The 12,238-nt window shown below is 42.3% G+C and overlaps 1 protein-coding gene across 2 annotated transcripts in view; it reads right to left on the bottom strand.

Annotated features, from left to right (window-relative positions):
• The window catches only part of cdk6 (cyclin dependent kinase 6), a 32,886-nt gene extending 25,148 nt beyond the window's left edge, over positions 1-7,738 (bottom strand). The window contains exons 1-3 of one of the 2 annotated variants that reach the window (XM_080045989.1): positions 7,348-7,738; positions 6,140-6,684; positions 1,922-2,057 (exon numbers count right to left, since the gene is read on the bottom strand). In XM_080045989.1, coding sequence (XP_079902115.1) covers positions 1,922-2,057; positions 6,140-6,363 — 360 coding nt within the window. In that variant the 5' untranslated portion in view covers positions 6,364-6,684; positions 7,348-7,738. The remainder of the gene's footprint in view (positions 1-1,921; positions 2,058-6,139; positions 6,685-7,347) is intronic. The other variant, XM_080045990.1, reaches the window with a different exon arrangement.
• Positions 7,739-12,238: the final 4,500 nt, after the last annotated feature.

Raw genomic sequence — 12,238 nt, 5'->3', positions numbered from 1 at the left:
AGGAAAAATGTAGTTGTAGTGGGAGGGGGGTGGGGGTGTTATTGGGTCGTGTCCACTGTCCTAGAAATAACAAGCAATGGTGCTAGTGTCATCTTGTGACTCAATCAGTCCCTCTGTCCCCTCAAGCCTCCAGCTGTATGGATGTTAGGCAGAAAGCAAAAGATGGAGGGATGCCTTAAGGGGCCCGGATGCTTCAAACAGGTCATTGTCGATGGTCCAGCTGCCCACAAAACATTTTCCCCCAAAATGTGCCAACAACAGGATTTGGGTAGGCGGCATTGTCAAACAATCTCAAGCTTGAAATCTAACTTCACATAGTGACTGGCTAGGTTTGTAGCGGCAAGAAATTACAAGTTTCTTTTAAATACTTTCTTACAAAGCTGTCTATTTTTCCTTCTTTGTTTTACCACTCCCATTACTTTTTGCGCACACAATTAAATGCAACACCATGAACGCCTTAGAAAAGAGTTCAACAGTTGCCCGAAAAACTGCTTTTCTCACATTTCATCGATTATTGCGTCTCATGGGTTCCTATAACAGCAGGCCTTTCGTCCCGCCTATGAGTGTGGCCATTTGGAACAGCTAAAAAGTTAAAACATTTTTGCCTTAAGTCGCAAGACGCAACACTGTAGTCTTTTCAAGTATACCACCAGTAGTTGTACCCCACAGATTGTGATTGATAACTCAATTATGATCTGCTCAGCGTTTAAGCACCACAATAAATGATTAGCTACAAATATTATTAAATGTATACCTCATGAACAATAAAATGGCTATGAATATTAATGATTACTTCTGAACAATAGTTGTATCATTACATTACATTTATTAAACTATTCAACGGTTTGTCATTCATGTACTTGCTGCTTCGGTATTACAGTAAAAAGGTACACTATTTGGAGCCCCAACAACAACCCAATCATCACCGCTCTGAGATATCCATAGAAAATACAGTAGCACACACACTGTATCGCACCCTGGGAAAGCCTCAGGTGTGATCTACCTGACTCGTCTACGCTTGCACAGCATCCCACCAACATTACAGACGATACAAAACGTACATACATAAAGCCCGCCCTGGGGTGATAAACCAACGGTTACTCTAGCTTCCAGGACTTCTCTGTTTCAAATATGACACTTTAAACTGTGAGGGCCCCTCTGTCCAAAAATAGAGATGTATACTCTCCAATAATGTGCACGATACATTTACAGACCTTGGGGTGAAACATGATAAAGAGGATTTGAATAAAAAAGGTACAAGTGTGGGAAAGAGTTGAACAAAAAGACAGTTACAGAGGCACAGGAGTCGGTGACACATCCATTTCCCGACTTTTGGCAAAGTATGTAATGCACACTTTGTGGGTTTTATCAGATGACCTGGAGACATTCATAGCGCTGGTGAGTTTAAATGTTGTACTTTTATTCATTTCTCACACACAGACACACTTTTTTTCCCCCCCCTCATTCTCCATCTGTTAATACAGTGTAAACTTGGGAGGGAGAGACGGGCAGAGTGAAAATAGAGATGGTGGGGGAGCCTCTAATTTGGAACCCCATCTGCCACATGTGCTGCCCTTCAAAACGCTCCAGTACCTCTGATGTCGGGAGGGAAGTGCACTCTGTCCTCGTGAGTCTCTGGCCAAAGAGAACTCAGTCAGTACCATAAAGACATACATAGGCTGTGGTCACGCAATGTTCAAGCCGCAGAGAGGATTAGCAAATAGCTTCCCTTTCTATTTGAAATAGAAACGGCACAGTCATTTTTTTTTTCAAATTACCCTCTGACATGTTTTCTAATTGGTCATGGAATACTATTTATTTATTGCCTACCTAGCTGATCAGTACAGCAAAAAAATTGTCATTTGAGACGCCATTTTATCCACCAGAGTACTTATAGTTAAACAGTGATAACATTGGTTACCTTGATGGTCTCGGGTGGTACCCCAGGGTCGGGGGCCTTCTCCAGGTAGGTGGTCAAGTCCTGATCCACGTGCTCAAAGACCAGAGTGAGTTTGGTTTCCCGGTCGTTCCGAGATACTGTACACACATCAAACAACCTAGAACAATAAGGAACAGGTACAGCAGATCAATACAACCGATTTAATGGAGTCCACAAGCTAGTATAGTGTAACTAATAAGACTCAACCACCACTTTGTTAACATTTCGGCATGTTTGTTCTTTTAACAAGATGTATTGTAATGTCACTTGTTTAACTTAAAAAGTGGTCTTTATCTTCATTCTCTTGTTCGCTCAGTGACTGTTTTTCTTTATATTTAACACTCAATTGTAAATTGAGATAACAGACTATAAATTGTAGGTATAATGTCGAATAACTATCTTGCCTTTTGAGTAAATTTCAAGAAAACAGCATCATATGTGCAAAGCTTTTGAATGCTTTCTTTATTGCATCCATTTTATACTTTCATACACAGCAGCATACATGTCAAACAGGTGGAACTGATGACAATGATGCCAGTTCAGACATTGAGACATTTCATGCTATGACAGGCCACAAGTCTGCATGTGAAAAGGTTCTATTGGAAAACAACAAGACACAAGGGACAGAGGCTATCCTACTGTAGCTTTCATTTTTTTTCTTTTACAAATCTTTCCTAAATTCAGTTATGGAAAAAGAATCTCTTCCAATGAAACCTCAACAGCTGAGAGTTGAACAGATCTGCTTTGTGGTGGTTGGTCAGGAGGAAAGCATTAACCATTCCAAGACTTTCAATTGAAAAGTTGAGAAACAGAGCCTGGACTCTAGCCTGCTGGGTATTTCTATATTACGGAAAGGTTTGAGAGAAAATTAACATGCCTATTGCCTAGACCCTAGAGCAGGGGTGTCCAAACTACGGCCCGTGGGCCAACTGCGGCCCGCGTTTTATTGCCCCGGACCCTACTTGGAGGGGCGGGATCTCGGCTGGCTGCTATTTTCACCTAGCTGGACATTGGACGCAAAAGCAGAAAACACTGGGTGTATCAATGGCATTTAACAAGAGGGGGAATGTATCTGTTTAATGTACAAGTAAAGTGTTGCCGTGAGGAAGGATTACAATTTACGAATACACTATGACACTAAACATCAGAGCAGCTACATGTCCTGATAAATGTGTTATTTTTGCAAAGTGGCCCGGCCCTTCGTAGATTTGTCTGTATGTGGCCCTCAGTGAAAAAAGTTTGGACACCCCTGCTCTAGAGTGACCAGAATGATGTGCTGTAAAGCTTTTGAAGATTCAAGACCATCAAGCACCAAACAACAGTGTTTATGGTTGTGTTTCACTAGGCAACACACTAAGGCCAAGAATCCAGATTATGTTGAAACCTGCCAAGGCAGGCTTTGGTGAAAAGCTGAAAAAAAGCTAGCCAGTGTGTCCTCTTCAAAGAGCTGTGGACCACAAGCGGCATTCCTCAACCGGCACTATGACAACTCCTGATGCTCTCTGGGAAGCTGAGCGGACCCTGCCTGTAGCTGCTGCAGAGGTAGCATCTTCCATCACAACAACCATGAAGATATATCACACACACACACACACACACACACACACACACACACACACACAGTGTTGGCACTTTACAGAGAAGTGAGTCACTGTGAGCACATATCCTTGAAAGTTTGGCATTATTTAAATGACCCAATAAAGTGGTAAATATCATATGTCAGTTTTAATCTGTATGCTACGAAATAGAAAAGTAATAATATTGTCTCCTGTTACTCAGGGACAATTTATAGACAATATATTTATTGTCTATAAATATTTATTGACCCAAGACATGTTATGGGAATTAATATTATAGTGATAATATAATAATCAAGTTTATTTCTTTATGTAGCCAGATTACTTGTATTTCGATTCAAACTGGCATCTGGCTACATAAACAAATACACTTGATTATTATATTAAACCCCTGCCTTGACATGTTAGGGTAATGAACCCAATATGGGTTTCCTAAAAAGCTTTCATATTATGTGACATTACCAACTAAGGGTACCTACCGGTAACTGCTTTTAACTTATTATAATGCCACATCAATATTTTAATCAACCTCCAACACGTGCTGCAATAACTCAACCTAGCTAATCTACATAAGGCCTTTAAATTCTAAGCTTGGAAAAGAAATGACTAAATCTCTTTGGAAACTCTTTCATTCCTATCCAACGAGGCGCTCTCTGCCAACACCCTTGTAATCAGTGGACTTGGAAACGCTGGAGTCAGTGAGGGCCGATTCATTCAAGGTATTAGTTCTGTGCATGATGTCACAGAATAGACGGCGCCCTCCTCTTCAAGCGCTGGGGTTAAACGCCCCTCGCAGCTCGATTGTTGGGCTACAATGGGGGCTCTCAGCAGACACTGAACATATGGAATGAATAATGGGCCTCATTACAAACATCCAGGGGTTGGCCTGGAGTCACACAGAAGGCCCACAATGCACCCTTCCTGGTTGGAGCTGCTTGGCTAATGTTGGTTTGCTAAACTGGAGGAAAAGTGAAGTTTTCATGTTGAGAGTTCAAAGAGCTGATGGCTGAGCCGCAATTTTCCGCGACCAATGCTTCTGCGTAGCATCTGAACTCATGCTTTCACGGTTGTGCACAAGGTTTGATCAAAACACTGTGTTAAAACATAGAAAACTGACCAGTTTTCCAGTAGGAACAAATCCCCATTGTGATCCCATTAGGAGGAAACCATTATCCTCTTTCATTCATTGATACACTGGGGAATTATTATTTGGGGCACAAGATGGTGCTTCTAAAACATCCATTTAGAGATTCCTCTTAGACCTCAAAGCACTCAATATTCCACAATAAAACGGATACCAAGGTCACACCATGGACAGTGCCAAGGTCTGACGTGTTATCTGACTGCAGACCAGAGGGAACAATTTCATATCAAAAGTAAAAGAAAACAGGTTCAACGTGCAGAGAAAAGATGAGCAAAAATATGCTGGAGATCTATGTTCAAAATAGTTATACTCAGTAAACCCAGCACGATGTACAGTAACTGAGCTGGGAGAGCGCCTTGCTCAAGGGCAACTGGACGACATAGTACAGATGAGCACACCCCCACATAGATACACAGAGTGCATCAAACATGCGACACGTTTTTGTTATAGTTATTTTTAATTAAATTTTTTTTTTACCAAATAAAATACTATTCATTACTAGTTGTAGGGGCTCATTTGTGATATATTATTGTTAACAGGGCTCACTTGAAAGCTGAAACATATGTCATTGTTTACACTCATGAGTTTACAATATTTATTCAGAAAATATCTTGATATATATCTTGATAAATAATCTAAATAAAGTGATGTAAGATTCAAATATCATATCAAAAGGTGAAGGCCTTTTCGTTGGAAAGAAAAGCTTTGAATGGAAACCAATGTATTCCAATCTGACGTCAGTGACGTGTGTAAATGAATGCTCGTCTGTCCTGTCAAAGTGCTCGTGAGCAAGATAGTGACTGGGTACCAAACACTAAAACACTACTTAAATAGAGTAGTGTTTTGGCTTCTAAAAGTGAATCCTTTAATTCAAACAGGACGTCTCGTTGAGATCATGATCTCCTGCATACCAGAGCCCTTTCTTGGTGGCAAGAGGGTGAAAAGCCACCGGTTAGTAAAGTTGTTGCGTCTTTCAGACAGGGCCGGCTTGATATTTAAAGCCGAGTGGAGTTACACTTTTTATGGGAATGTGCACGTAGGCGGCTCAATGTGGCCGGAGCAGACCAATTAATGGCGAGGAAGGCACAGGGTTAAATTCACACTAAAGGGGAAGCTTAACAATGCAGACAGACAACATTGAAAATGGGGGAAAGTTATTGATCCTTCAGGTGTGCACCTATACCTGAGGCAGCAGCAACAGGCTGGTTATGCAACCCAATTTCTTTTCATATTGTCAGCAGAAAAGAGTTAAAGGCCTCCGCCACAAAAACACAGGACAGGCACGAATGTAGGCCTGTCTTAAAGGTCATATGAGGCAGTATGGTTGTCACCACACAGCTTGCAAAAAAGGAAGTAGGCCTAGCATGTGCCTGTCTTATAGACATACACAAAATGTATCATTATTTGCCACCCTCTTCCTCAAACAAATACAAACACACACACACGCATAGGGCTACCCACCTCTCCCCCCTCACTTACCTGACAACATTGGGGTGCTCAAAGGCTTCAAGCTGCCTCAGTACCGCCACCTCCCGGATGGTTGAGAGAGGCATCCCCTCTTCCTCCGTCTGGACACGAACTCTTTTTAGGGCTACAAAGCGTCCCCCGTTCTTCAAATCTCTCGCCTTGTACACTTTGCCATAAGCGCCCTCTCCGATCTCGGCCACGGGCTCATATTGAGTGGCAATGCTCTCTTTTTCCATTTTTGCAGATTTTTTCTTTCTTTCTTCCCTTGCTCTCCTCGTCTCTTGTTGAAAATATGGGGAATCCCAGGGAGGGTGACGAGCCAGAGAGTCTCTCACAAAGGCATATTCACAGAAAAAAGTTGGCACGCGCAATGCCTAGACGACAGGGAGACACAGATGGGGGAAGACACCATCTTTGTCAGATTTGGTCAAACGGAGCTCCAGGTAGGCAATAACAGGACTGTCATCATGTTTTATTCCGACTATCAACACAAGAGCCCCGTTGCGTCCCAACTTCCACTCCTCCTCCTCCTATTACGCACAGCAACTCATGTCCTCCTACCAGCAACACAAAGTCATGTAAAAAATAATGAAAATTAACCGTATTTAGCCTCTTTTTTTAAACTAGGCTCGCTTTAAACAAACTGTCTCGCGCATTTAAAAACAAAGCAGTCCGCGCGTGCAACTTGTTGAGGTTGTGCTCGCGCAGCGCTGTCTTAAATAGGACATTTTAAAATAATGTTATTCTTTTTTTAAAGACAACACGCAAACAGAGAGGGACAAACCTTACACGCCACGCTGCTTTAAGTAAACGAGATAACCAGGGCACTGCTTTCCCTGTCCTGTTTTATCAGAGTGTGCGACACAAACTTGTCGAGCACGTGGCTCATGTCTACTGATTGCATTGTCTGAACTTCCTACAGCAACAGTCCATTTAAAACGCCGCAAACCTCGACTTTCGAGCCCCGAAACGAAACAAATGTGTAAAACAATGAGGCAACAGAGTTTTAAGAGTGTTAACATTAGCTCGGCCAGCTTCCTCTAATTTTTCTAATTTAATTGTGCGTGGGCTCAAATGGGCTAATTAAAAATAATGTCTAGCAAGCCTAGGGGATGCGCTCTGCTCGGTTTCAACTTTTATTGTAAAACAATTTTTTTCAGCTTCAGAGACATATTTTGTCACAACATTCTGCATTAAACATCCACACTCTCGCTGTTTACCTTGGTTTATGTTGTCAATAAACTGTCGCAACGTCTTGCGTGTCCGAGAAAATGCAAAACGCTGAGGAGGCATTCAGTGTCTGAATAAAAATAAATAAAAATTGACCCGCATCACTGTCCACTGTCCTCCATGTAGGGGCCACACAGGTAGTTGGACGGTGCAGGCTCTCTAACCCCCCATCCCTCACTAGGCTACTGCACCAGCCCAGGGAGAGACACTCAAACAAGGGAGGAGGAGGGGGTGGTGGGCAGTACGAAAACTCACACACACTCTCACTGCAACTTTGTGGGTGGGGGTGTATGATGGTGGTGGTGGGGGTCATAGGACAAAGGCAAACGCGTGATACAGCCCCTCCAAAAACCACGCTCTTCTTTAGATTTTTCTCCTTTCTAATTTTTTTCCTACCCCCTTTCCATAGCCTTTCGGCATATCCCCGGATAGGCCTATGGAACTGCAGCCCCGCTCACTTGTACTGAGCTGTGTGTGTGTGTGTGTGTGTATGTGCGCGCGCTCCGTCTCTGCCTGGCTTTCCCACGCCGGCTGAATGTGGCCTGACCCCCTTCAGAGAGGTTTGACACGGAGCGGGGACATTTCCGCATTCCTCCCCGACTACAAAGGCACACCGCCTCCTTTTTGCTCTCCCCTCGGCCTCCTTGGTGCTTTTACCATTCACAGTCCTTCGCTCCGCGGGTTTTGTCTCCCGTGTCAAAACCGTGAGCGCCGCGGGGATCGCGAGAGAGGAGTTTTTTTTTCATTGGATGGACGGCTACACTATCTATCTCCCCCACAAGCCATTGAGGGACTCCTCCGGTAACAATGCGGCAGTGGGGGGATGCAATGTGTCAAGCTCGTCCTAGATGGTCCGGAGGGGTCAGGTTCAAGGCCCGGTGGCTTGATCTGTGACAGGGGTGGGGGGGGGGGGGCTCCTCTGCTCCGGTGGTCGTTTTTTTCTTCTGCAGGGCACCGTGGCCCCATGGCCCCCGTAACGTGCGCGATAGCCACGTGGGCTGCTAGATAGCAAAGTTTCGTTTGTCTAGAAAAATATGGGATACGGCGTTACATCATCATCACCATCTCAGGATTGATTGATTTCTCAACAAAAGATTGACTATTCTGATGTGTAGAATTTACTACGCTACATGTAGGACTAATAAGCCTAAAAATAATGATGACTATAGGCTATCCTTATTATCAGCTTTTAATATTTATAACCCACTTTTGTATAGCCTTTCAAAACGAATTAAATTATTCAAAAATAAATGTAAATTGCTAAATTAAAAAGCATATCATAAACATTATTTTAAGTTAGTTTAAGATACCTCAAAATTAACATACCTTCTATCCTACAAAAATACAATTTACTATCATTTGTGCCTTTTATAATTTTGCTCATGTTCCCCGTTTGCTTTATTTGTTTAGTTAAGATGTATTTTATTCGACTCATTTATGCTTTATGGTCTAATTACAAGTGTAGACATTCATTACCTTCTTTCTTTGAATGAAAAGTTTTTTAAACTTTGACATACATTTCACATTTCTTTTTGGATCATGCTGGACACGCTTTTAGACATGACAAGACTTGATGTCAGGCTATTCCAATGAGAGGCCAATTGCAGGCGCGTAAGCAAAGCACGATTACCATAACTTCATTGGAAGGCGTGTAGGCCTATTAGAGATTGCACACTAGATAAGAGGAAGGCCATTCACCCGCTGCTGGGATTTACAAACAAACTTGTCTTGCGTGTTTTTTGAAGACTGCACTGATTTCCTTTGAAAAGGTAAACTAGTTTTTTGAGATGGGGGAGGGAGATAATGACATGGAAGTATGTATGGCAATCTCCCCCTGCACAACTTTATAGACAACCCCACATTTAAAACATTTGCATCTCAAAACACACAATGCAGACAATGTGCCCCAGACCAATTACTGTAAATGTGGTGCATTTACATTTTTCCCATCATCATTGTTCATGTGAAATCAGCTCTGAGAGCCATCCCCTAAAATTGAATACATTAGCATGCATACTTCTTATTTGGCTGGAGAACAAACCAATTAGCTCCGTTGTGTGCGGTATTATAAATATGAGAGGGAGACACACACACCTCAAACACTCCCACACACACAATCACATTTTTGCAACAGTCTCTTATTATTCATATCTGACATACACTTTTGTTTTTTTAAGTTTCCATAATCAGGGTCTGCGATGTATTTACCTTGATGGGGCTCATGCTGGGGGATCGGTTAGCAGATGCAGGAACAGGATGATCCAATTAGGAACATCCTGCTCTATGGAAACAGCATGGTCAGAATAATCTACTATTATGTTTAATCTTGAGCTTTTCTTGCGTCATTGAAGTTTCAATATAAACAATAATCTCTGGTTCTGACCATTCAGAAGCAAAGGTGGACCTTTCGCCAAAACAAAAGATTGAAACAGTTTCAGGTGGAGTTTGATCATTTTAGTGGACTTTAAACCCACTTTGGTGATCCTAGCAAAGGATCCCTTATCGCGTTTCTTCATTGCAAATTATTATTGACTCGTTTCATATAATGATTTGGAAACTTTCGTGTGAAAAATGTACCGGGATGTTTTTTAATCAAGGCGTTTAGTAATAGCTACAGGATTTTCAGTAAAAAAAAAAAAAAAAAAATCGATTGAAGTATAATTACAGAAGAATTACAGAAATCAGCAAAATGCACCTAAATTATTCAAAGTATACCAATTCTGCAAAAAAAAAATGATAGAAGGCATCATTATTCATCCATAGTTTTGCAACATATGGAACAGGTCCCCTATATGGGGTCGGTGGATACATCTGATGGTTTGTGAGATGCATATTCGAGGAAACAAGAAAACTAAAGTTCTTCTGAACAAATGTGTTCATTCTGTTTCTTAGCGTTAGTTTAATCTGCTATTGTGGCGATAATATAATTATTTGATCTCTTTTGCACTCCAATTGTTGTCTAAATGAAACCATCTGGGAGGTTTGGGGATAAGTCACTCTTTGGTGGGATGCAACACTCATTGACTTTTTGCCATGAGGCCACAAGCCAAAAAGAAAAGTCTAGGAACCACTGGTTTATAATCTATTAATGTATCATGTTTTACACATGTATGAAAGGTTTTTAATGTCTAATCTGAATTTAAAAAGTAACTGGTAACTACTGATGTTGGATTGATATGTAAAAAGTACCACATTTACCTCCTAAATACTAAATTACATCACGATACAACTGTACTCGGGTATTAATTGTAGGTGTGTGTGTGTGTGTGTGTGTGTGTGTGTGTGTGTGTGTGTGTGTGTGTGTGTGTGTGTGTGTGTGTGTGTGTGTGTGTAATCTCCCTGAATGTAGCTCCTAACCTGGGAAGATTAAAGCACCCCAACTGGCATTTCTGCTTGACACAGCCACTCCTTTACATTTTTACTACACATGATACCAAATCTGGTGGTCTGACAGTTTTTTCTTCTCAGTGAACATGTTGACTGCATTGACACCATTGTGGCCAAAGGTTTGTCAGTACAGGTTGTCTGGACACTCAACTCCTTGGTTTTGGCCAGGTCGGGTAATAAGCTTCTCTTTCTGCATACTTGAGTGTTGCTCTGACAAGACAGTGCAAGGTGTTTGGGGCGGAACTACTGTTTCTTCAGGTTCAAGTCAAACCAGATAAGGCATCAAAGAGACAATATAATTGCGAGTACAGTGCGGCTTTCTTTCAAGGGATCTTTACGTGTCACTCAGGAGTTTGGTTGGGGTTCAATAAGATCTGGTACGTAAGTGAAGCCATTTCCCTTACAAAATCTAAATATATTAACAACAGCAACAGACATTTCATATTAACATGCACATCACTGAAATGTAAAGCTGCTTTAATTGATTTTTGATATAAAAATAAGAAAGATAAATTTACATTTTCACTTGTAAAGTGAAACCTTAACAGTGTCAGTCCAGTACAGTAATATTACTATCTTTGTTTTCATTATTATGTGCTGCATAATGACTCATTTGAGTCAAAAGGCCAGCCCCATCGTTCACTCCGACTCTGACATATGAAAGAAAATGCATTTAGTCTGTGTGTTCTAACGTGTTCGCCCTTGTCCCTGTGTGTGTGTGTGTGTGTGTGTGTGTGTGTGTGTGTGTGTGTGTGTGTGTGTGTTTGTGTGTGTGTGTTCATGCACGTGGCAGCTGCTGATCAGTCCGGCCAAGAGAGAATCATGGTCCTCCCGAGGGGGACGAGAGAGGCCAACAAGGGACAGGTGACTCCCAGTCTCTCCCAGATTTACTTACACCCACCCACCCACACACATACACACACACACACACACACACACACACACACACACACACACACACACACACACACACACACACACACACACACACACACACACACACACACACACACACAAACAGAAGATCTTCATTCAGAGAGAGGGAGAGATTGATTGTGGGCCTGTCTGCCACGTCCTAACTAAATGGAGGGGGGACGTCCATGCCACAAGGCATAAGGTACAGCGATAATACCCTAGAGTCTTTTAGGTGGACAGCTGTCACACCTGGGGAAGCAATCGGATAGGTGATGTGTGATATTGGGTTCCTTTTTAAGTTCCCAATCCCCATTGTCGGGATTTACAAGCATCACTTAGTGCGCAGTGTTTCATGTGAGTCAGGTCTTATCCAGCCCATCAGCAGCTTAATATTTAAGCGACATTTTGAGCGTAAAAGTCAGGGCCGCAGCAGACAATCCGAGCCTGTTCTGTTCTGTGTGTCTCTCTGACTTGATTTGCCCCTCTTCTTCCTTCTTTCCCGTCAAGCCAGACTGAAGTCCAGAGTGTGTGGCACAAGCAAAGCCCCTTCTCTCCTCTTCCCTTGTCCTCCTCCTCCTC

Source organism: Ammodytes marinus (assembly GCF_949987685.1).
Source record: "Ammodytes marinus genome assembly, chromosome: 17".
NCBI classification, from domain to species: Eukaryota; Metazoa; Chordata; class Actinopteri; order Uranoscopiformes; family Ammodytidae; genus Ammodytes; species Ammodytes marinus.
This window is presented reverse-complemented; position numbering and strand designations above follow the sequence as displayed.